Source organism: Schistocerca gregaria, chromosome 8 (assembly GCF_023897955.1).
Source record: "Schistocerca gregaria isolate iqSchGreg1 chromosome 8, iqSchGreg1.2, whole genome shotgun sequence".
Lineage (NCBI taxonomy): Eukaryota > Metazoa > Arthropoda > Insecta > Orthoptera > Acrididae > Schistocerca > Schistocerca gregaria.
In genome coordinates, this window is record NC_064927.1 from 127,591,859 (window position 1) to 127,618,300 (window position 26,442).

Consider the following 26,442-nt stretch of genomic DNA (forward strand, 5'->3'; position numbering starts at 1 on the left):
ACCTTAAGATGGTTGTTACTATATAATGAAAAGGATATATGCTACTCACCATACAGATGAGATGCTGACACACACACACACACACACACACACACACACACAGTCTGTAGCAACTGGAGCCAGACAGCAAGTGGCAGTGCATTATGGAAGAGGCCACTGGAAAAGAGGATATTGTGTAGGTTCGGTGGGCAGCTGAATACCCCTGTGGGAGGGGTGGGAAGGATAGAGGGTAGGACATCTCTCATTTCAGGGCACAATGACAGGTAGTTGGACGCAGGTGGGAACTTTCCCTGCAGTATATCTTACATTCCCGTAACCCTCCTAGCCCCTTTCTTGTTCCCGTTCCAGTACTACAAGACCCTATATTCCACCAACGCACCCAGTCTTTTTACTTCTCTCCTTTTCTGCTACTATCTCCCTCCCTCCACCCTATCTTTCCATTCTGTGTCTAGCATCCTGACTGCACCTAGCTGCCCTACTCTCCATTTCGTCTCCTCACACTCTCAGCAACACTTTACCGTCCCTCATTCCACCCTGCTATCCCTCCCCTCCCTGCTCCAGCCTCCTCCTTACCCCCACCTGTTTGCCTCTCCCTTTGCTACTGCTTGCTGTCTGGCTCCATTTTCCACAGACTGTGCTCATGTGTGTGAGAGTTGCATTTGCGTGAGCGTGTGTGGGCCCGCATGATAATGTGTGCATGTGGGCGTGGGTGTTGTCTATTTTTGACAAATATCTTGTTGGCCAAAAGTTAACTTTCTGACAGTCTTTTTGTTGTGTCTTTCTGTGACTCAGTATGTCTGCTATATGGGTAGTAGCAACTACCCTCTTCATTATACTGTTGCAGTCCATCCTGGATTTTCCATTGTTGTTGCTATTATTGCTGCTGCTGTGGTGGTGTTGTAACCACAGGTAAGTGAAGTGGTAATTGCTGTCCATTCACTAGAATGACAAGACTGGAGAACTACATTGCCAACATGATCCAACACGAATATGTGACTGTAATCTTAAAGATGATGTCATGGCATTCAGTTCTCTAGCAATCTTGCGACTTGTCAAACAATAACATATGTACTACCTGAGATTGGTTAACTGCATTTCATGTAGCACAATGAACTGTCCTTAAAGAAAATAGCCATTTTGGTTAGTCCAATAAAGTGAAATGTACTTCAGAAATTCACTCACTCCTACCTAGACAAAAAATTTCTCTCTTTCCTTATATTAAAATAAATAAATAAATAAAAACTGAAGTCAACTATAAATAAAAACTGAGGTCAACTACAGAATCCCTTAAATGTTGGTAATGTAAATTCCACACAATGAATCATACATTAAGCAATAAGGTCACAAACAACAGATATCCTATATTGGGTAATATTAATTTTGCTACTCATGATGGGGAAAATTCAGTTGGTTATTTTCTTTGCTGGTCAAACACAGGAAAGTTATCATCAGCATCAATATTTGTAAAGCAAAGCTGTACTTTCCATACAAATTCTTAATGCTTTCACACAATTACTAAAATTTATTTATACAGTGTATAACACTAATTACTGTTCACAAAGAAGTACCACTAGCAACATTCAACACCAATAGTGCAATTGAGGTGTTCTCTAAAATGACAACTTAAATGAAACTGAAGTCAGCAATTCTTACATATTACACCATCACGTCATATATTCTGAAACGCCAATATAAGGTTTAAACACTTTTGGGAGATGACTGTCAACAGCCATTAAGTAATGTATAAAATGCATATTTGAACTTGTTTTGGTCTTTGACCATCTTCATGGATGAGGTTTAAAATGGTTTAAGCCACATTTTGCATTATTCATTACTTACAATATATAGTGCAGGCCATGAATGTAAATATATGACTATCAAAGCAAGCATACCAAAACTAATTCATATGTTTGCTTTTAAAGTCCCATGTCATATATTTACATCAATATAACGCACAAAATATTCTAAGTAATGGGAAATACCAATATGGTGGCTTAAGCCAATTTAACCCTCTTCCGTGAAGATGGTCCAAGACCCAAACTGGTTGATATCTGGGTTTAAAATAAAAAGAACTGATGGTTCAAATATGCATATTATACATATTTCGTTTACATTTGACTGAAATATTGTTTATGTATGACGGCCTGAAATGAATAGAAAAGCTACTTACAAAGTTTGTTGCTCAGTATGAAGAAGAATTAAGTGATATGCTGAATGGAATGAACAGTATAATGAGTACAGAATACCGATTGAGAGTAAATTGAAGAAAGACTACAGTAATGAGAAGTAGCAGAAATGAGAACAGCAAGAAAATTAACATCAGGATTGATGGTCATGGAGTAGATGAAGTTATGGAATTCTGCTACCTAGGCAGCAAAATAACCAATGACGGATGGAGCACGGAGGACATCAAAAGAAGACTAGTCCTGCCAGAAAGGGCATTTCTGGCCAAGATAAGTCTACTAGTAGCAAACATAGACCTTCATTTGATGAAGAAATTTCTGAAAATGTACATCTGGAGCACAGCATTGTATAGTGGACTGTGGGAAAACCAGAACAGAAGAGAATTAAATTATTGGAGATGTGTTGCTACAAGCGAATTGTGAAAATTACGTGGATGATAAGGTAAGGAATGAGGAGGTTCTGCGCAGAATCGAAGAGGAAAGGAATATGTGGAAAACACTGACAAGAAGAAGGGACAGGATGATAAGACATCTGTTAAGACATCAGGGAATGACATCTGAAGTACTAGAGGGAGCTGTGGAGGGCAAAACTGTAGAGGAAGGCAGAGATTGGAATAAATACAGCAAATAATTGAGGATGTAGGTTGCAAGTGCTACTCTGAGATAAAGAGATTGGTGCAAGAGAGGAATTTGTGATGGGCCGCGTCAAACCAGTCAGAAGACTGATGAGTCGGGTCCCCACAAAAATAAATAAATAAATAAAAAGTCTCATCTTAATACTTTACTTACAGGGCAGTAAGTCTCCCGTGACCCAGGTTCCTATGTTCCTGGTCGACTTTTCCCAACTCCCCCCATTTCTTAAACCCACCAGCCCTTTTCCTTAACTCCTCTTTCTTCCCCTTCAAACCCTCTGCCAGAAGAAGAAGCCACTGGTCCCGAAAGCTTGTAAATATCCATATCCTTATGTGTGTGTTCTCCTGTTATCACTTGGCAAGCGTATTTTTTATCTGTCCAATTACTTTTCCAAACATTGCTTTAATGTCAATATAGTTGTCAAAGAATTGATCCCTCAAGTGAATTTCTGCACTTTCATTTTCTGGTAGGTTTGCATTGATAACATACACTCTCATCACCTGCAATGATTTTTTTTCAGAAAGATTTGCTCGCCTTTTGCATTGTAATTGATTTACAACAGGCATCCAAGTGATGTCATTTCTGTTGGGGAGTCAAGGTGTGTTGGACAAAACATTGCACACACTTATCCCTTCTTCAAAAATAATGGATAATGTTGAACACTTGATTTAAAGATGTTGCACCATTGTGGTCTGTGACACAACAATGTTGACACACTGCAGCTGTATGTCCATTACATACCACTCACGTCTCACAACTGACTGACTGAATGCACATATGTTTTTTACAGTTATTAGTTCAAGGTGCAACAGTAGTTACTATACTTAAGTCATTTATATGCCATGAATAAAACAAGTCTCAGAATTTTCTGGCTGGATGGTGTATGACGTGCTGTTGGCTTTGTTTTGATGTTGGTGATGGCAAGACAAAGACGTTAATATTTTGAATCTGAGTGTAGTATCTTAACCATTCTGCTCCACTGACTGGAAACTATTTCAAGGAATATATTACTACAGAGCAGCTGTTCCTCCAACATACTCTTTCTGGTTGGCATTGGAGGTATTGTTATTAACAGTGGTACAATTTTCAACCTCTGCCAATCATCATCTTTTGGTTTAAGAAGCACAAATTTATTACATGGATCTATCCTTGTCTGCCTAATGGATGAGTACAATCCTCAGTCGGTTATCCATTGAATGACTGATAGTGTGACAATATGAAGAATTCTGGTAAAGTGGCATTAGCCATTACCATTAACACTGCATGTCACCTAGTATGCAAGAGTGTACTACGATACAACTGTGATGAACATTTTAAGAGAATCTTTATCTGGAGATAATATGTGAAAAAAACTTCACAATATAGACAAACAAAATACTATATTACTGTGTGTGTGTGGGGGGGGGGGGGGGGGGGGGGATTGCCGGCTAGGAAAAGAGGTTATAGTTGGTTGAGACTTTACAAAGAAGGAGTATTTATTATTTCTCTATTAGGATAATTCTAAGACACACAAACAGAGGAAAAACCATGTGCACAGAGTAGTACATACTCACAAGTACTCCCGGTCTCTGCTGTAAACAGCTGTATAACGCTGGTTGGATTTAGGAAAAAGTGTTGGATCCACTTTAAGAGGAGCTGTAGCACGAGCTGCTAACGAAGTGACTCCGTCCAAAATGTTGTGCGTTTTCTGATGAACTTCTTGCAGTGCTGGGATCTGTTGCATAGTACAATGACAAATTAATTTTTTTCCCATACAGGTCTAAGATTCATTGAATGCTATAAACAAACTAATTTCTTCAAATTAATAAAACAAGAATTACAAATTCTTTTGGCATTATGAACTTGGAGGCAGCACGAGGGATAATAGGTTTTATGGGACCACAGTGTTAGATGAATACTTTTATTTCCCTGTCGCTGTAACATAACACTGCTATCCATTATGTATTAAAATATGATAGAACTTCTTTTCATGAGCTCTTTAAATTGGAAATGAGATTGAGCAAAAATATTTTTTTAATAGCACTGAAAGACCTGAGTTGAAACAAGGCCCCTGGAGTAGACAACATTCCATTAGAACTACTGACAGCCTTGCGAGAGGCAGTCCTGACAAAACTCCACCATCTGGTGAGCAAAATGTATGAGATAGGTGAAATACTCTCAGACTTCAAGAAGAATATAATAATTCCAATCCCAAAGAAAGCAGGTGCTGACAGATGTGAAAATTACCGAACAGTCAGTTTAATAAGCCACGGATGCAAAATACTAACGCGTATTCTCTACAGACGAATGGAAAAACTGGTAGAAGCTGACCTCGGGGAAGATCAGTTTGGATTCCGTAGAAATGTTGGAACACGTGAGGCAATACTGACCCTACGACTTATCTTAGAAGCTAGATTAAGGAAAGGCAAACCTACATTTCTAGCATTTGTAGACTTAGAGAAAGCTTTCGACAATGTTGATTGGAATACTCTCTTTCAAATTCTAAAGGTGGCAGGGGTCGACTTATAGGGAGCGAAAGGCTATTTACAATTTGTACAGAAACCAGATGGTAGTTTCAATCTGTATATTGAGCAAGCAATAAAGGAAACAAAAGAAAAGTTCGGAGTAGGTATTAAAATCCATGGAGAATACATAAAAGCTTTGAGGTTTGCCGATGACATTGTGATTCTGTCAGAGACAGCAAGGGACTTGGGAGAGCAGTTGAATGAAATGGACAGTGTCTTGAAAGGAGGGTGTAAGATGAACATCAGCAAAAGCAAAACGAGGATAATGGAATGTAGTCTAATTAAGTCGGGTGATGCTCAGGGAATTAGATTAGGAAATGCTATTAAGAGTTTTGCTATTTGGGGAGCAAAATAACTGATGATGGTCGAAGTAGAGAGGATATAAAATGTAGACTGGCAATGACAAAAAAAAAAAAAGCGTTTCTGAAGAAGAAAAATTTGTTAACATCGAGTATAGATTTAAATGTCAGGAAGTCGTTTCTGAAAGTATTTGTATGGAGTGTAGCCATGTATGGAAGTGAAACGTGGACGATAAATAGTTTAGACAAGAAGAGAATAGAAGCTTTCAAAATGTGGTGCTACAGAAGAATGCTGAAGATTAGATGGTTAGATCACATAACTAATGAGGAGGTATTGAATAGAATTGGGAGAAGAGGATCTTGTGGCACAACTTGACTAGAAGAAGGGATCAGTTGGTAGGACATGTTCTGAGACATCAAGGGATCACCAATTTAGTATTGGAGGGCAGCGTGGAGGGTAAAAATCAAAGAGGGAGACCAAGAGATGAATATACTAAGCAGATTCAGAAGGATGTAGGCTGCAGTAGGTACTGGGAGATGGAGAAGCTTGCACAGGATAGAGTAGCATGGAGAGCTGCATCAAACCAGTCTCAGGACTGAAGACCACAACAACAAAAACAACAACAGCACTGAATAAGTAAGAAATAAATACTCAGAAAATGTCAAAGGTAAGTTAGTTTCAAGACCTAATATTTTAGGTCATTTTCTCTTTGATGCTACAGAAATGACACTGTCTTCCTCCACCTGTGTATGTCAGACTTTTTTTTTTTTTTTTTCCAAATCAGAAACCTATACAAGGTATCTGGAAATTTCCATTACAAACATCTAGGACTTGTAGATGGGAGTGAGTACATAATACCATTTCTGTGGTAGAATCATTTGAAAACATATTGTTAATGGGGCCACTTTTACAAGAACTTATTAAGCATGACTCTGTACACCACTTGTTTTACAAGTCCACTCATTGTTAACCAAAGAAACAAAAAATAAACTTAATCAGTTATCACAAACACACTTCCAATTCCGGTTCGCAGTGTTTACTTGTAGCACCACAGTCATGTCTGGCGACAGTGAAGGTACCTCTTTCTCAAAGCTGTTGTGTAATTGAGGCAAAAAGGGTATGCAATGGAGTCATGTGTTGTGAATAACAATCTTGATAAAGGTGTCGAGCAGCTCCTCCATTACCATGAGCTTCACCAAACATACGGAGCATGTTGGAATATTCTGCAAATGTGTACTCAAACAGGCTGCTCTAACTCTCACAGACATGTTAACAAGGCTTGAACTAGGTCAAAAATATAGGACAGATGTGAAATGAAACTAGCCTATTCAATGTAAGCAAGTCCCACCGTAACTACCCTGTTGCATACGTAACCAGAAAAAATGTTTTTAAATGACTGTCTAGCACAGAAACGTTACGTTTTCAGACATGGATTCCAATTCAAAATATTTTTTACTTGCTCCCCTCTAGACGTCTGTAACAGGAATTTCAGAACATTCTGTATATTTAATATATTTACTTTCAACTTCCCTTTTACATTAGCATTATTGTTTATTTTGCATCCTGATAAACCAACCTAAAGTTCAGATTGTTTTCATAAGTCAGTCAACATTCTATGGTGGTTTTCAATGGTTCACTATTTGCTTCATCTGACAGTCACATAAGCAGATTTCACTACCTCACTGTTAAGAGCAGAGCAACAATTGGAAATGGCAGTGAACTGAAGACTTTTAAGCTAAATAGTAGCAGGATGCCCATTTTCATTAAATTCACCTATTCAGTCACGAACATTCTTTTGCTTTCAGACAGACTAAATTTATGTTACATTTACAGGCATTCTACAATTCCTGTACTAGATATATTTCATTGAAAAATTGTATCAAGGACATAAAAGAACAGGATCTTTTATTGCTCTTCTTTTCAGTCTTTAGGTGATTCACTGTATGATCAAAAATAATAAACTGGAGTCCTTACACTAGGAACAGAAAAAAAAGCTACACAACTGGAGTGGTAGTGGTAAGTATTTTGTGAACGAATATTAAAACTGTGTTTGATCAGGACTCAAACCCAGATCCTCGACTCTCACAGGTAATGCTTTTACGAATTTAGCCGCCATGTTCGGAGCCTCAAATCCATCAATAATTCCCCCAAATGCCATAGATGGCCCCTTGCATGCCTTGCAGGATTATCACTATAGAGGGTGGCTTAGCCACATTATAGGGGTTGTTTCCAAAATGTATTTTTCACTGCATATCAGAGTTTATACTAAAAATTCTGTGTTTAAAGGATCAATAGCTGGCTGAAACCAGTTTCTATTTCCTTGTATTTTGCAGGTATACCACCTTATCCGTGTGGACAGTATTAGTGGTTGCAAGTGAATGAGTGCCCCAGAATTACCCTATTCTTTTGCAACTAAGTTTCTGTTGGCAAAAGCAAAGTCTCTAACACAACAAACAACTCCATCTGTTCCCAACACTTCATTACCACTGCCATGATAACCAAGATTTACTTTTTCTGCAATTTTTTCTTCAATTTATTACACACTTCATTTCTAACACCTAAAATTTTATAAAGCTTGTGAGCTAATTAAAGTGCTATTAAAATACATGTGTACCATACGTAAAAGCAGCATTTGGTGAACATGTGTGTGTAAAACCAAAAATCTGGGAATTATATAGGTACACCTAAGTGTACTTTCATTCCCCAACTCTCTGCAGTAGATGCAACTGTCCTCTACATGACAATCCTTACTTCTGAAAACCATGAAATATGACCAAATCAAACAATGGAATATCCAGTATGGAATAATGACAATACTACAAATAGGACAGTTTACTACTTGTGTCCACTATGTAGCTCCATTATATTAATGATTGATTCGTTCCTATTCTTAACATTCAACTTTATTCTCAAGCAAAGCCAGACATTAACATGGAACCTCAAAGACAAAACAAACAAAAAGCAAAGAGTAAATGATTGTGTGCACACTAGAGTCTTTGCCACTGTCCCTGAACTGTACTGAGCACACACAACTATTCGTCTGCGTGCTCCCACACAGCCCCCTCCCTGAGGAGCTCCGGGAATGTGTGGAAACTTGTACTGGATCCTTCGCCTGGCTCGTGTGAATTTCTGGCTATACTTCCTCCATCGTCCTATCCTCTCACAGCTTCATCTGGCTCGCTGTCCTACCATCTGCTGCACCCTGCAGGGGCCCCTCGTCTTGCTGCAGGCCCGCCTCCTCTTCTTGTCTTACATCTTCTAGCAGTAAGTGAGCCGGCTTCACCCGGTCTATTGACACAGTAACCCACATGGCCTGGTCCGCACGGTGTAGTACTTTATAAGGTCCCGTGTATGACGGCTGCAATGGAGTTCTGACTGCATCGGTTTCCAACATTACATGCGAGCATTTGCTCAATTCTCAATGTACAAAAGGTGGCCTAAGGCCATGCCGTGTCACTGGTTGTGGCCGAAGCTCGGCCAGTTGAGCCCTTACTCTCGTTAACAAGTACAGTAGGTTCGTCTCACTTGTACTCTTCTGAAAAAACTCTCCAGATAGGCGTAAGGTTTTCCCGTATACTAATTCCGCTGTAGATGCTCCAAGGTTGGGTTTGAAAACAGTGTGTAAGCCTAGTAACACTAGTGACAAAGCTGCTGACCAATTCTCGCCATGGCACATTAACGTGGCCTTAAGTGTTCGGTGCCACCGCTCTACCATGCTGTTGCTTTCCAGATGATAACTTGTGGTATGGTGACGGCAGAACCCGCATGTTTGCCAGCTCCAGGAACAAGGAGGATTTGAACTGACGTCCTTGGTCCGTGCTCCACAAAGAGTACCTACTATCCACATTGTCAAGAACACCCGACTGACAGTCTCTGCTGATATGTCTGAAACGGGGATTGCTTCTGTCCACCTCATAAATCTGTCAATTGCTGTCAATAGATACCGACAGCCTTCAGACATTAGCAACGGTCCAACAATATTCAGATGCACATGTTCTAAACAACCAGTTGGCCCATCAACTTTACCCTCTGGCTTCTTCACATGGCGTCCCACTTTACATCGCTGAGAATCCAGACACGTCTGCACCCACTTCCAACAGTCTCTCTTAATTCCTGGCCACACAAAACGCTCTGTCATTAATTTTACACTCGCTTTGGGTCCCAGAAGAGCCAAACCATGTAACCTTTTGAATACTTCCTGGCAAAGACTCTCCAGCAAAAAAGGTCTAGGCTGTCCCTGTGAGGTATCGCACCATACCTGTACTGTCTCACCTTCCAGACACAATTTTTTTTAGCTTCAACCCGGTGGGCATGCTCTGCCGAAAAACTTGCAGTTGTGCATCATCCTTCTGCTCTCTCGCCATTGTAGCATAGTTCACTGAATACTTTGCTGCCGCAACTCGTGAGAAGTAATCTACCACTATATTCTCTGCCCCGTTAATATGTCGTAAATCAGTAGTGAACTGGCTTATATATTCCAGTTGCCTGAATTGTTTAGGTGACAAAGTATCCATACGTTTGCAGAATGCGAAAGTGAGCGTTTTGTGATCTGTAAACAATGTAAATGGTCTGGCTTCCACGTAACGCCAGAAATACTTTATGGCTTCATAAGCAGCCAGCAGCTCTCTATCATACGCACTCGAATTCCGCTGAGGTTCTGTGAGTTTCTTGGAGAAGAATCCTAAAGGGTGCCAGTGACCAGCAGTCCACTGATGCAACACTGCCCCAATCGCCACCTGACTTGCGTCAACAACAATAGCTAGCTTTGCATCTTTCTCTGGGTGAGCTAATAAAACCGCTTGCTTAAGGCTTTCCTTGATCTGCTCGAACGCGCACTGCATGCTTGCTGTCCATTGTAGCTTCTGATTTTTCTCAGTGTTCGTGCCCGCCAAAGCCTCTGTGAGTGGTGCTTGTAAGGCATCCTGTCAGATGTCTGTGGTAAACATTTAAAACACCTAGGAACCTCCGCAACTGTTGCAAATCCAACGGACGAGGCATCTGCTGTATAACATCGACCTTCCCTCTAAAGGACAGATGCCAGCTGCCGAGACTGTATGGCCAAGGTAAGTCACCCGATCTTTACGCAAACTGCATTTGGTGTCATTTACCAGTACACGATAAGTACGTAGCCTCTCGAAAACTGTCCTGAGGTACTCTTTGTGGAGGGCTGCTGTCGCTGAGAAGACCAGTATATCATATAAATAGATGAAAGTGAAATCTAGCTCTCGCAGCACCTCTTCGATGAAATGTTGCCATGTCTCTGCAGAGTTTTTTAAACCAAATGGCACGCGTAAAAACTCGAAAAGACCGAAATGTGTAGTGACTGCTGTCTTCGTTATGTCACTGTCAGCCACTGGAATTTGGTGGTATGCTTTTTTACAGTCTACTACACTGAAACATTCAGCTCCAGCCAATTTATTTGTAGAGTCGCGAATGTTGGGAACCGGATACCGATTAGGTACTGTACGGGCATTCAACAACCTATAATCACCACAAGGTCTCCAACTTCCCTCTTTCTTCCGCACTAAATGTAAAGGCGAGGCCCATGCACCATCAGACCTTCGTATCACTCCCGTTTCCAACATCTCTTCAAACTCCGATTTTGTGTCTGGAGCCAACCTTCTCGGTCTGTGGGAGACCGGAGGCCCAGGCATGGTGTTTACGTGGTGAACTGTATGATGGGCCACCATGGCTATTACCTGCGCTGATGGTTCTCCAAGTCGGCATATTTCTTCACCACCCCGCTCCCAACCCCTTGTCTCATGTCTCATATCCCTGCAGCAGACCTAGATGCAAGACCTGTCCTATACATCCTCCCACCACAGCCTACTCCAGTCCAGTCACAGGCATCATCTACATCATTAAAGGCAAGGTTACCTGTGAAAGCAGTGATGTGATCTACTAACTAAGCTGCAATCATTGTGCTGCTTTCCATGTGGGCAAAACATCAAGCATGCTTGAAAACTCTCTGAGAAACTGTGGCCAAGAGACAGCTGTGTCACCCAGTTGTTTTAACATGCTGCCCAAAACAAAGCTCTTCAATGACTGATTCACAGCCTGTGCCATCTGGATCCTTCCTACCAACACTAGTTTTTATGAATTGTGCACGTGGGAACTCTCGCTGGAATATATCCTTCATTCCCATAACCATCATGGCCTTCAACCTTTGCTAGTCCCTCTCCTTCACCCACCTATGTGTTCTCACTCCATCACCAACTAGTCTTTTCCCCTCCTCTACTTGCTTCCTTTCCCATTACCTCCCTCCTTCCACAACTAAACCTACAAACTGCATCTAGCAGCCCTACCCTGTCCCCAGTACGTCCGTGTGTGCACAATTCAGTCTCAGTGGCCAAAGACGGTGGTAATGTGTGTGCGAGTAGTGCTTGTGTGTTTGTTTTCTACTTAAAAATGAGGTCTTTTGGTATTTTTGTTGGGCCTGTCTGTGACTCAACATCTCCTCTGTATGGTGAGTAGCAACCTATCCTTTTCATAATACAGTCATTATAACTTATGACAAGTTGCATCATGGTTCATGAAACTGTAGGTCCCTCTATAACTGCTGAGTCAGTCAGTTCACAGGCAGAGCAAGGCAACAGCATACATATTCCAACAGGACCATGCCTAGTAAAGCACTATGGTCATCAAAACAATCTTCAGATAGTGAACTGCTTTACTTTTTAAAATGTTACAAATATAACAATAATATTTCAGTCAGTTATTTGTAAAAAAATAAAACTGGAGTACAGGTTGATAAACCAATAAAACCACATTTGAGAATAGAGTATATAATTTTTACTATAAAAGAATGAAAGGACCAATCTTTATAGTGATGGTGATTCTCCATCAAAGATAACATGAAGAGTCCTCCCAACCATGAAGTCCTCAATCTAGTCATAAATATCACTGCATACCCCATATGATCGTGCTTTTGACAATAAGCGTAGGTGTAGTCCTGAATAAAATGCTTTTTGGAAATAAAAAAATACTGCATCTACCTGTCTGCCTTGGTCTAAAGCTTAAAGCATGTTATGTCACAAAAGTGCGAGTTGGGTTTCACATAATCAATGTTTCTGGAATCCATATTGCTTGACATTAAAAAGATCACACTGTCCAAGAAACCTCATTACATTTGAACTCAGAATATGTTCTAAGATTCAACAACAAATTGATGTCAAGGATATTAAATGATAGTTTTGTGGATCACTTCTACTACCCTTCTTGTACATAGATGTGACCTGTTCTTTTTTCCAAGAACTGGGCATGGTTTTTTGTTTGAGGGATCTATGATAGATTATAGTTAGAAGAGGGACTCACTCAGCCACAAATTCAGTATAAACTCTGACAGCAATTCCATAGGGACCTGGACATTTGTTCAGTTTTAACGATTTTAGCTGTTTGTCAACACCACTAACATTATATTATTCATCTTTTCAGTGGTATGAGGATAAAATTGGGGTACTTCTCCTGGATCGTCCTTTGCAAAGAAACACTTAAAAATTGAGTTCAGCATTTCAGCTTTTGCTTTCCTACCCTCAATTTCAGTTCCTGTCTTGTTCGCTAGGGACTGAATGATTGTGCCATAAAACCATGACTGTGTTGAAAAACAAATAATGCTTTATAAAAAAAAGTCAATTAATGCTTCCTTAGCTAAATGTCATTTTTTCCTGAAAGCTATATTTTTCCTCCACTTTCACGTAAAGAACGATTTTACTCTGTAATTTCCACTCTAAGTGATTCTGCTGGAAGCCACATAACAACGTATTTTGAGAATATCAATACCACAGGGGTTTCCTTTCTTTTCTGACACTTCAGTCTTCCACCTCACGAGAGGAATCTAATATTACACATTTCTACCAGACTTCTGACAGGGGGTTATGTTACTTTAGATACTTTCATTATGGCATATATTTTTTACAAGTTACATACTAGTTTAAGGCAGGAAACTCTGAATTCCGTACAATGATATATCTCCTGACACACTCCCCATGCAAAACGAACATTAGCTGTTTATGACAATACATCCTTGTTAGTATTACACGTAATTATGCACATATCATAATCATTTGCTTGCTGAATATCCAGTTTGGCTATCATAAGATGTCTAAAATGAATAAAAGTTAGTTGCTAGTATTGTGAACAGCCCATATACAGGGGATAGGCAAAATAACGTGAACACCTGTACTTACTTGGGAATGGTTTATTAATAAGGATATGGAACCCCATTTGCCCATAATACAGCTGCGATTCTTCTGGGAATACTGGCATATAATGATTTATAGTCTCCAGTGGAATGTTATGCCACTCTTCGATTACAACCTCTCCTGTAGTGACGAGGGAGGCGGAAATCTGCTCCAGAGTCTGTGCTCCAATACCGTCCACAAGGGTTCAATGGTGTTCAAGTCCGGGGACTGTGCTGGCAGGGAAGACACTGCAGTTCAGTTGCATGCTCCTCATACCCCAATTGTAATGTCCTAGCTGTGTGAATGGGAGCATTATCATCCTGAAATATGGCATCATTGCTGGGAAACAACATTTGAATCATGGAGTGCACCTGATCACATAAAAAGTTCACATAATCATTGGCTGTAATACAGCCTTTGAGAGTAATGCTGGGACCATCAGAATACCACAATATGGCTGCCCGTAACATCAAACTTCCAGTTCCATGCTTAACTGTTGGAATCAAGCAATCAGAATTGCAGGCTTCCTTTGGTTTCCTCCAGACATAAAGCCTGCCAGACATTGGAAATAATGAAAATGTTGACTTGTCGGACCACATGATGTGTTTCAACTGATCAGCTGCCCAGGATTTATGCTCCTGACACAATTTTTTACACTTCTTTATATTGGTTGTTGTCACTAATGGTTTCAGTATAGCAGCTTGTCCATGAATATTCGCTTTGCGAAGTTCTTGGCAGACAGTGTCGATTGGTATGTGGTCTCAAAGATCGCTATTGAGCTCTGCAGTCACTTTAGGTTTTGTAGTTTTGTGTTGTTTTGACACAATTCTTGACCTCGGCCTCTGAATGCAAATATGAAGTGTGCACTACTTGTAAACAACCTGCATGGATGCCTTGTCCATACTAAATATGAACAGTCTGTGCGAAATGTGCCTTACCTGTGTTGTTGAGCGTCAAACACAACCATCCCATTACTACAACTTTTCACATTATTTTGCCTATTCCCTGTGTGATATATTAAAATGCTGGTATGTATCATATGTGATGTATGCAACACTTGCTCCCTCCAAAAATATTAATTGTTAACAACAAAATCTCTAACAACATAACAGATGCATGCCTACTTACTAGCATTTACCCTGTCAACCCCTTGCCCTTCTCAAAATTCAATTTCATGACCAGTGCTGCAGCCATAAACAGTTGTTCTGCTCCTTTACAAAGTATTCATCATGCAAAATAAAATAATTTGAGTAAGAATGCAAGCCAATCTGTTTTGACACAAACATGACCATTTACAAATATGCAGATTCCTACTTTAAAAAATTTAAAAAAGTTATATCACCGGACAATATTAGTGTTGTACACCTTTATTAGTGGCAACATAAGAACACTCAAACATATATATAAAATGTCTGATCTGTACCTTTTGTGACAGGAAAAATGTTGCATGCAACAAGGGATTCATTCTAACGATCTTGTGGACCTGGCATAGATCCTACATACAACAAAAAAGAAAGAAAGTTAAGTACACAGAAGAATCTAATTACTATATGGAACAAGCAACTTCACATACACAGGAATAATAATTAAACAACAGCCTGCAAACAAACATTATGGTTGCATGACGTCTACAAAGTTGATCAATGAATACTAATAAAGCAATGTGGGTCACACTATCATATTTAAAGAAAGTCAAATTTATGTGCCACCAAGAGTTTGTGAGATAACAATGCTGTTTATGTGGCTAATGCATGTGTCGCACAGAGGGACTAATTGACTATTCATATGGACTTCACGTTAGTACTGTCTAAAATTATGAAGTCCAGACATAAATACAACTGATGTTTTTAGCAGTTGTCTCCAATATGCTATAAATAAAAGAAAAATGCAGTTCATAGATACCACTAAACAGCAATGAAATAATTACTAATAGATGCCACTTTGAAATTTAACTTTTGCTAGCTCAATGTGCTGAACAGCCATATAATATCTAATGCAAGAAGGCATATCAACTAAGAACTCTCAAGCTAATGTTCCCTCACAAACTAGCTATGATTACCAGTTATAATGAGTCCCACAACAGTGCCATAGCAGAAGGGAATCAATAATGACAGCATATTAGCATTGCTTGATCATATAAAAGCTTTTTACTTTTGAAACAGGATTTTTTAAAAATATTTTTTATATTGGTGATACAGTGCGACAGATAATGTGTAGGCTGCTGCAATAATTTTATGCCTGATGATCATCATTTCGAGCAAAACTGGTAGCAATGAGGATTTATTTTACCAGCAGATCTTGGTGGTACAGAAATACGGTTTTCTTTAAATATTTACGAGTTATTGGGCAGCATCTACACAAAATATATGACATTTTAAGTCTGGATATAACTAAAAAAAATACCACAGGCTTAATTCCACATAATTATCATCAAATGAAGAGAGACTTATCACATCCAAAACAAAAGACCCTCATGCAAAGCAAAACAGATATACAAATAATAAGGAAGGCAACTTATACTTGCTGCTGTTCACTCTTTGACCTAGATAATTGATCATTCAGTGATGTAACATATTATTTCCTCTTGTTCTTTCACTGAGAAGAGAGCATACATCCATTGTGTTTACAATGTATTTTGAGTAAGCAGTGGTATGCCAGCATGTTAAGCTTAATTCAATAAACATACTGGGTAGTGTGGAAAAGCCGTGAGATAGCATACCAATAACAAAAAGAAAACCCACAGCATCAAGACGAGTCACATCAAACTCTGACATGAGAGGTCTACTATTTAATTCAATTGTGAAACCCATTCAGATTTTGAGCCTTGTGGCATATAGTTTTGCTTTCTGACAATTGCAGCTAGCCTTATGCCTGTTCTGCAACACATCACTCTCACTAACAGAACACATTTGAGATACCTTGATGGATAAATGGCCCCTCTAGACTTTTTCATGTATTACAGTGTTTCACTACACTGATGCTTAAAATGGCAGGTTTGAGGCCGATCAGAATGCTGGCATTCTTTTCTATCTCTATACCCATTTCCTAAATTAAAGTTCGTTCCTTGATGCACCATTTTGTGACATTTCAGATAACATAAATGTGAATATTACACTGCGTCCCTTCCTCATATCAATGGCAAAAAAACCTTCTGTGGCAGTGCAAGATAATACCATTGCTTAATTTGGGCACTGACAGGACGCTCATGATTTCTACAGTGCTCTGTAACTCATCAATGTTTCTTTAATGAATAATGATAATGATGATGATTATGATAATAATAATGACCCCTCCCAGGGGATGCCGTGTCGTTGAAGGCATCTTAAATGCCAGGTGGGTAGGCTTGTGTGTTCTGTCGAAGTCATGAGCTGTACCGGCAGTAGCAAAGCCACTGACAGGGTCACCAAGGTTGAAGTGGTCTTGATGGAGTGGTCACATAAAGTGGGTCCCACAACACAGGGCAGGGAAAGCTCTAAAGACATAGTGAAGCCAAGTTCATTAAATGAGTAAATCCAATAGAAATCCTGGCCCTGCAACATTAAAAATGTTTAAAAACTTCAAAGGAAAGAAGCTGGACTGATATATGAACAATGACAAAGCACTGTTAAAGGGAAGGCAAAGGCAAATGAAAAATGATGTGTTCACTGGAACCTGGAATGTTAGATCATTATACAGGATGGGGTGGATGAGGGGAGGACCTGAGGTCACTGCTAGAACAGCTCAATAAAACCAAGGCAGGCACAGTTGCACTACAGGAAATATGAGGGAATGGACACTGAGTGCTTTATATGGGAAGCTGGATAATTTCCACCATGCTCCAGAGAGCAACCATGAATTTGTCATAGGGTTCGCAGCAAGACAAAAAATTAAACATATAGTGGGTGGATTTACTGGCATAACATCTACAATCCCACAAATGAGATTGAAGACTTGATATGCAAACTACTCATTTATCAACGTACATGCACCTGCATAAGTAGCAGATGACCAGGATAAAGACAGCTCCTATGAGAACCTCGAGGCAGCCTATGACCAAGGCCTTGGGCATGATGTTAAAATAATTATTGGAGACCTCAAAGCACAGAGTGGAAAAGAAGATTATTACCATCCAGCAATAGGAAAGCATAGCCTCCATGAATACACAAATGATAAAGAAAACACAGAGTTGTTCAGTTTGCAATATCACATAACATGGCTATAGGCATCAGCACTGTGCTCCCACACAAAAGGATCCACAAAGCAACATGGTGTAGCCCTGATCAGCATACCCTAAAAAAAAAAAAACTAATGCAAGGAAAGTGAAAGGAACACCTCAAAAGAAGTATATGGCATCAAAGCTACAAAATTAAGAGATTGCTAAAATGCACTCTGAGAAGGTTATTGAGAATCTTGCACTACACATTCCTGGTGTAAGTGATACTTTGAATCAGGAATGGAGTGCTTGCAGAAATGCAGTCATCAAGGCAGCAGAAGAGCTGCTATGGAAAGAAGGAAAACAACCATGAAATTCCTGGTTTGATGAAGATTGTAACTGAGTAAGTTCCGAGAAAAACTTGGCTCACAGGAAAATGCTTGAGAAATCATATACAAGTTTAGCAATAAGAAATTATCAGGATAAAAGGAAAAGAAGAGATGACACTTCATCAGAAGAATAAAAGGGAATGGGAAAGGAAGCAGATTGAAGAATTGGAGGCAACAGGAAAAACAAATGTCAGAAATCTATCTGAAAGTTAATAGTGAAAGAAGAATATAAAAGCCACATATTAATATATGTAAAAGTAAAAGTGGGAAATAACTGATGACCAAGAGATATTGGAATGTTGGGTAGAGTATTTTAGTGGACTGTTGGCCCCCTCGAGGAGATCCTAATCCTCCCAGAACAGAAGAAGAAGATGATGATGATGATGACGCCATAGTCACCCCCCCCCCCTTTTCTCTCAGGGAGAAGTAGACAAAAGCAATAACCCGACTGAAGAACAATAAAGCACCAGACACTGATAAAATAACAAACTACTGAAAATTGGAGGAGTTGAGTTAAATTACAGGGTATGCAATATTTTGTGCCTTATCTGGAAAAAGGAAGGGTTGCCAATGGAATGTAGGGATAGTGTGTTTGATACACAAGAATGGAGATACATTTAAATGTGACAACTACAGAGCATAACACTCCTAAAAAAGTACTGTCCAATATCTTGTTTAGTAGGCTCTTACCAATAGCAGAAAACATTGTTGGAAGTTATCAATGTGGATTCAGACCAGGGAAGTTAACTTGGAACCAGATATTTACTCTTTGGCAAATAGTAGAAAAGACCAACAAATTTAATGTTGGTTTGCACAATCTTTTCATTGATTTCAAATCTGCATATGCCACAATAAATCAGGCTAAATTTTATGAGGCAATGTGGGTGCCTGAGAAGTTGGTGCATTTGGTGGAGGTGTACCACGCAACTGCAGTTGAGGCTGTCACCCCAGTTTTCCTCACTAAATGGGCTAAAACATGAAGATGAGCTTTCCTGCCTATTCTTCAATTTGGCAATCAAAGAAGTGATGTGCTGGTCGGGTATCCAGACAAGAGATACTATCTATTATAAGTCTGTACAATTGTTGGGATATGCAGGTGATTTGGACCTAATGAGTAGAACATTGAGAGATCTAAAGTCACTTCTCAGCTCTAAAACTGAGAGCACAGAAGACAGGCCTGAAAATTAATGAAGGATAGACCAAGTATACGTACAATGGTACAAATCAACCTTTACAGACCTCAGTAACCCTTGAGAGAATGACTTGAGTGAGTGGAGTGTTTCATTTATCTCGGGGCAAAGATAGAAGCAAATGTCAGCACTTCGACTGAAATTACGGCCCACATAAGAGCTTCTAATAAATGTTATTTTGGAATGCTGAGACATTTTAAATCCTAGCTCCTATCACAAGACACTAAGTGCCGAGTCTATAAAATGCTGATACGCCCAGTACATATGTGTGGTTCAGAAACAGGGATGATTACAAGGCAGTGTGAAAGTAGACTGAGATCACAAGAAAGAAGTATATTGAGGAGAATCTTTGGACCTGTGTACGACAATAGGAGTTGGAGAAAGCAAAGGAATGATGAGCCACTGCTTTAAGGAGGATGAAGTGGTAATGTTCATAAAGTTGTGTAGACTGAGATGGGCTAGACATGAATATGACTCAATGAGACAGATCCTGCAAGGAAAGTTTGCTGCAGTGAACCTGGAGGAAGAAGAGCAAGAGGATAATTGAGGTTGAGATGGAGTGATGAGGTAGGAGAAGAAGCTGCCCTAGTTGGCTGCCATAACTGGAGGTCTACAGCTAAGTCCAGAAAGGAATGGCAGAAAATTATTGAAGAGGCCAGCTGATGATGATGATGATGATGATAATCATTATTGTCAAAACCAAGAGGAACACTATACTGCACCAATGGATATGGGATAGTTGCCACTAGAGTAATGTGCTCAAGCTATCTGACACATTAGTTCTTTATTACTCTAGTTATATTTCCTCTGTCAACATGACGTACGCTGCTTGCAACTGGTAGTTCAGCAAGCTTAAGTTCTAGATTTCTGATGTGTGGCCTCTTCAAAGAACTATTCGAAAAATTTGAATGGGTATGGCATGCCTCCTAGTCTCTGTGCTAAGGCACAGTGCTCTATTAGCCAAGCAGGTTCCCGTTGGGCATAATTATCTACATGTGAAAGAATGAGCAATATCATTGTTTTGCCTTTTCCGGTAAAATTCCGCAGCTTCAGAACTACTGCATTCAAGAAAAAGTTTACCATTTATTACACATTTCCCACTTTTGATTCCAGGTCTATGGAGGAGGTACTCCACACATATTAAAATAAAATTAACCAAATATAAAACTCTTGAAAGGAGCAGATACATTTAACCAATGAGCATCAATTCATTAACACAAGCTACCATAGTCAGAGGTAATTTAAATGCAAACTTGTTAGTAATCTGCTAAATGGATGTGACATTTTAACCCAGGATAGGTGACATTGGAACACACAGCAGTATAAAGAAGTGGGACAGGGGCTAAGAAGCTGTCACCTATCGTGTAAAGAAAATACCTCTTTCATTGGCATACGGAGCTTGAGAATCTCACCATACCGTCGCAGCACCTCCATCGGTGCATGGATCTTAATAAAAACCAATCCATTTGGTTCTGGCTTTTCATATTCAAGTTCAAGTCCTGTGTAAAAGTAACACGTTCAAATTAAATAATCTGCAGGATCCAAACCTAAATGAAATGGTAAGGCATGAAAAACTTACATAGACACCTGATTACTCTGAAATGGATTAACTGATAGTGTTACCAAATACTGATATAGGATGCAATAAACATACAATTTAAAATGTCACTTGCAATTTCTTGTAAACATTGTGTAGTCCTTGTGGTAGGACATAACAGCATCTAAGAACAAGTATGACTTATTTTTTAAAAGATATCATATTTGCCAATGACTGGAAAATATTTATTTTTGCTTGGGGAAAATTTTTGCTGCAATGTATGCTGGAACTGCAACAAACTCAATACAGATGCCTTGAAACAGAACTGATTAACTTCTCATAGCTGGAATTCTGGTGCAGTTCCAACATACATTGCGACACAAATTTTTCGATAGCTTACATAAATACTTTCTATAGTCACCGTCGAATATGAAGTCTTTTAAAATGTTATACATGATTGTGATCCAAAAACATGATAAGTTAACAATACGAGTTAATTTGTGTACATAACTGTCATATTTAGAAGCTGATTTCAGTAATATTAATGAGGATAAACTAGTTACAACACCTTCTTGAATTAGATTCTTTTCAAATATACGTCGCCTCTCACGAGATTCATGTGTTACTGCTTTTTCATTGTGCTCATCCCATACAATCACAAAGTCAATGCTGCGTTTTTTATCCCTGAAGTAGAGTGATGCCTGAAACAAGATAGTCAGCTGTTTTAATTGGAAATATATAAATTACAGAATATTTCTTCCGAAATATGATGAATGATGTTACTACATAGTATATATGATGATAATAACACACCAACAAAACTGAGCATTTGACATCTACCAGAATAAGTAGCAGTGAGAAACTTGGTTATTACAACACCTGATTTTTATCCCATGTAATGGTAATACAACATTAACAGAGACTTTTATCACAGAGTCCACATATGACAGATGGCTACGAAGTCGCTGATGAAAATGAAATCATAGAGCTCCATGGAGAGACGTACTTGCACTGTGAAACATACATTTATATTTAACATCATAAAAAATTATTCTTCTTCAATCCACTTTGTTTATACTAAGGCTGCTTCAAATAAATATGGTACTCAGTTCCTTCATTCCTTAGTAATTATGCACATTTATTACGGTGCAAGGTTTCAAATATGATGCACCACCAGCCTAAATGACTGAAATGACATATATGACAGTTGAACAGCTGGTTTCGTCAACCAGAAATTCTCCCTCACTTCCAGGTACCACTGCTGTTATTGAGATAAGACAGTCTGACTCAAAATGAAGACAAAACAGTTTATGTGGGGTGGCAGGACAAAGTGTGGCACTCTACCAGGAGGGGTTCCTGGTTTGAGAAGCCTAGGCTGTCCATTTGAGAAACTGCATTGATGCTATATTATTTTTCCTATTATTAAATTTATGCATTGGCTACCTTTGGTCAGTAAATATGTCTTTAAAGTCAATTTTCCTTGTTTCAATATGAATGGTATGTATGCGCATAATTGTGTGTTTCCTGCACATCAGTTTCCACCCCAACTGTCCTATCACCTCCTCCCTATTGTTGTCACCTCATCCATATAGTGTGCCACCCTCTGACAATGCACCTGTCTGGCTTTCCCCTTTCCTGCTCCTCTCCTTTTCACTCATCCCCCAATCCCCAACTGCCTCCCAACACTGTGCCTGTTGGCAGTTTTGTCCCTGCACACTGCACCAGACACCACTCTTCTCTCTCCACACATGTAGCCTGCTATCTTTTCCCCTACTGATTGCTGCTTCCATTCTACATGATATTTGCATTCTGGTTAGAGCTTCTGCAGATGGCAGTCATGTGTGCATAAGGTTTGCTTGCTTGCTTGTGTGTGTGTGTGTGTGTGTGTGTGTGTGTGTTTCATTTTCTGAAGAAGGCTTCGGTTGAAAGCTAATGTGTAAATGTCTTTTCATTGTGGCTGTCTGCAACTGAACCTGCCATATCTATGTTTAGCAGCAAACTGTCTTTTCCTTATATTGTTATACCAGTGAGTTAGTTTTATCTACATTGGTGAGATCAGGTTTTCAGTATTAGTTTTATGAACAAGTTTTGATTTTGTAGTATCATGGACTTCATTTTAGCTATATAGTTCAAGTGGAATTTCTTATACCAATATTTAGTTTGTCCCCACCCAAAACCACCAACGTCTGTGGTTTCATGTTAGTTCAGCAATTTAGCAGTTTTTTCTACTATTTGTGTCTGTTCACATATGTAGTGAGTGATGTCATGGTCACCGCATTGTGTATGCTCGAAATAGGCGTGTCCGCCATCTGGATGATGTCACGGATCAAAAATGATGGGTGGTCCAGCAGTTTCCAGCTATCCTCCCACAAGAGTTTAGATCTTGTGGGCTATTAAAGGAATCAGGGCAATCTCTTTCACATACCATCTTCTCAATTTCTTCAGGGGCTTCCAGCATTAAATTCAATTATGGGCATTCAGCAATGTGATTATGAATTTATGCCTAAATTTTTTGAACCTTTTTGTTTAGAAGATAGAACATTGTCAACATATCTGTCACACTCTCCATTACTCCCATCCACATTCACTCACACAGTCGTACCCCACTACACAAAACTGAAAACTGTGTGTAGTGTTTGTATAATTTTTCATCAAAAATCAAGTTAAAAATAACATAGCTTGAAATAATCCATAAGAAAATGGAACTGGTTTGTAATCTAAATATAGAGAATACTCATTAAACCTCTTCCCTAATAATTTATCAAGGAAAACAGACAGGAGATAAAATTTTAATAGCATACTCATTATTACATTGATCTCATTATCTTATAAAACAGTGAGGGAGGAGCATTTGCCCATTTTTGGAATACCAAAGGGGGCCGTTTAAAATGTGGTGCCTAGTAGACCTACAACACAAAAGCATCACTTCTCCATTTAATTAATCCTAAACAGTATTGCTGTTTGCAAAAGATTGATGCAATTGGTGTAGGAGCAATATTATGGTAAACTGTTGATTGGCGTGAAGATTAAACAGTATATTTATTGAAACTTCCTGGCAGAGTAAAACTGTGTGCCCGACCGAGACTCGAACTCGGAACCTTTGCCTTTCGCGGGCAAGTGCTCTACCATCTGAGCTACCGAAGCACGACTCACGCTCGGTCCTCACAGCTTTACTTCTGCCAGATACTGTAGTGAATTTCCAATGTTAAGTCACAGCTGTTCAACAGCCTACTTAACTTTCACATTTCTTTCCTCTGCATGAAGAACCCTACCTGGTATCTGTGTAACGTTAATCATTTGACAGTTGCAAGTAGAAGTGTAGGTCATGAAAATTATTAAAAAGGTAACCATGTTTTCATAAATACACATACATTAAGTTAATTTATAAAATTACATGTCATCAGCAATATATCAGAGCTATTAAAAACTATTACTTGTGTTCCAATTAAGAGCTACAACTATTGTGACAATGATATAATGGAAGTGCTTAACATCAATTCAGGCAGTGCTGCAACAAAAAAAACAGTGGTGGCCTACTCACACACTAACACTGGGCGGCTATGAAAAACAACAATGCTGGGTAATTCATAAGATAAGCGGTAGGCCTATATAACTACTAATATTTGTGTTCACTTTGTGTTGTTCTTGTATTACGCCTAACTTTCGACTCATGTATCGTAATGACAGGAGGACAAATTAATCACTTTAGTTATCAATGAACTGGGGCTAAAAATAAATTTGACGTAAATAATTGTTGTTATTGTAATTTACTCTTCTGGTGTAACATGAAGGAATCGAAAAAAAGGGCTTGACCACAGTAGGAAATATTCAAACATACTCATGTGTACTTCTTTGAAAAGGAGTCAGGGCCACGAAGGACAGTGAGAGTGGTTGACGTATCTGTAGAGAGAAATAGTAAATAAAACCTTTGTTTGTGTATTCAGGAGTCCCGTTGTTTCAGTCTTATGCGCGTGCTGCTCATCCTCCGTTAGTGCGTCCACACCACAGTGAGTGTTTCTTCTTCCTTCTTCCGTGATGAGTTGTGCACTGCCTTCTGTCCTCACAGTCATTGGAAACTCTTCAGGCGTAAAATTCTGGCTCTTACGTCCTGACATTTTGATATGGGCCATGCTCACACCACATTACAACGAATCACAAAGTATAATATGTATTAGTCAACATACTGGTATTCAAGAAACACCACACGAAGAATAAGACTAGTGGTTCATTAGGAACAGTCATGTCACTGCACTTTCACGTATCATGATTCTCAGTTAATTATAACAGTTTCAACCGGCTTCCCGTACGATACATTTCCCAACCCCCCCACACCAGCACCCATCGCCACTCTCACCCCACAGTGTTTGCCAAAGCATTTTCCTGACACAGATATTACACACAGATAACGCAGCACTAGCCAAATCAGCGTTGCTTATCAATTACCTCCTGTAGTTCACGACTTAATTGATATAGCTCCTTTTTAAATCTCTGCAGTGTCTATAGGCTACTTAACAGAATAAATTTGTGAAATCAGATCACTATTCCGTTGTTTTCAAGGTTAAAAATTGTTCTGTAAGTTCACTTTTGTTGTAGGATTTCGAGTTAACAGTCATATGATAGGAAGATCTACTAGACACATTTTATAGAACTGAATGATATGTTGCTTTCACCTAGGTTTTTTTTTCTTTTCCTTCCAGTCTTACAATCTGACAATAAGTGTAAAAAAATAGTCACAGTTCATCACATCCATTCTCCATTAAGATTCAAGTAAACATTAACAAGAAGAAAACTTCTATGATTGTCCATTATCGCCTAAGGTTTCCTAAAGTGTATCTACCCTTTTCTTTTAAAGCTATCTACTCTTTTCGATGTAAACTACAGGCTATTATCTGTTACAGAACTGCCTCATTTTAGGTGGTATGGGGTAAGTGTATAAGAGGGGGAATTGTAAACTAGGTGCGATCTAGAATTTGGAATGGACCGGGAGGCCTCCATTTGGGGGAGTTCGGCCGCCGAGGGCAACTACTTATTGCATTTGGTGCCACAGTGGGCGACTTGCGCGTGTGGGATGGGGATGAAATGATGACGAGGACAACACAACACCCAGTCCCTCAGCAGAGAAAATATCCTGCCCCAGCCGGGAATCGGACGCGGGCCCCTTGGCGTGACATTCCACCGCGCTGACAAGTCAGTTAACGAGGGCAGACATCTATTTGGAGTTGCCCTACTACAAGGTTGATAATTTCCAGCAAAGTTGGTAGTGAGTTCAAAGTCTTTTAGAAGATATTGCACAATCTGTAGTAACATGGCAGTAGTTTGTGACTAAAGTGATTGTTTTAAATCTTGGCTGCCTAACTGTGTAAGTAATTTTTGGATAAAGCCTTACTGTTTTTA

General features: G+C 39.3%; 1 protein-coding gene across 2 annotated transcripts in view; it reads right to left on the reverse strand.

Moving 5' to 3' along the window:
- Positions 1-25,417, reverse strand: part of LOC126284056 (anoctamin-1-like) — a 124,491-nt gene extending 99,074 nt beyond the window's left edge. The window contains exons 1-5 of one of the 2 annotated variants that reach the window (XM_049982643.1): positions 24,975-25,417; positions 21,617-21,749; positions 20,889-21,010; positions 15,224-15,295; positions 4,370-4,530 (exon numbers count right to left, since the gene is read on the reverse strand). In XM_049982643.1, coding sequence (XP_049838600.1) covers positions 4,370-4,530; positions 15,224-15,295; positions 20,889-21,010; positions 21,617-21,749; positions 24,975-25,178 — 692 coding nt within the window. In that variant the 5' untranslated portion in view covers positions 25,179-25,417. The remainder of the gene's footprint in view (positions 1-4,369; positions 4,531-15,223; positions 15,296-20,888; positions 21,011-21,616; positions 21,750-24,974) is intronic. The other variant, XM_049982644.1, reaches the window with a different exon arrangement.
- Between the last annotated feature and the right edge of the window lie 1,025 nt (positions 25,418-26,442).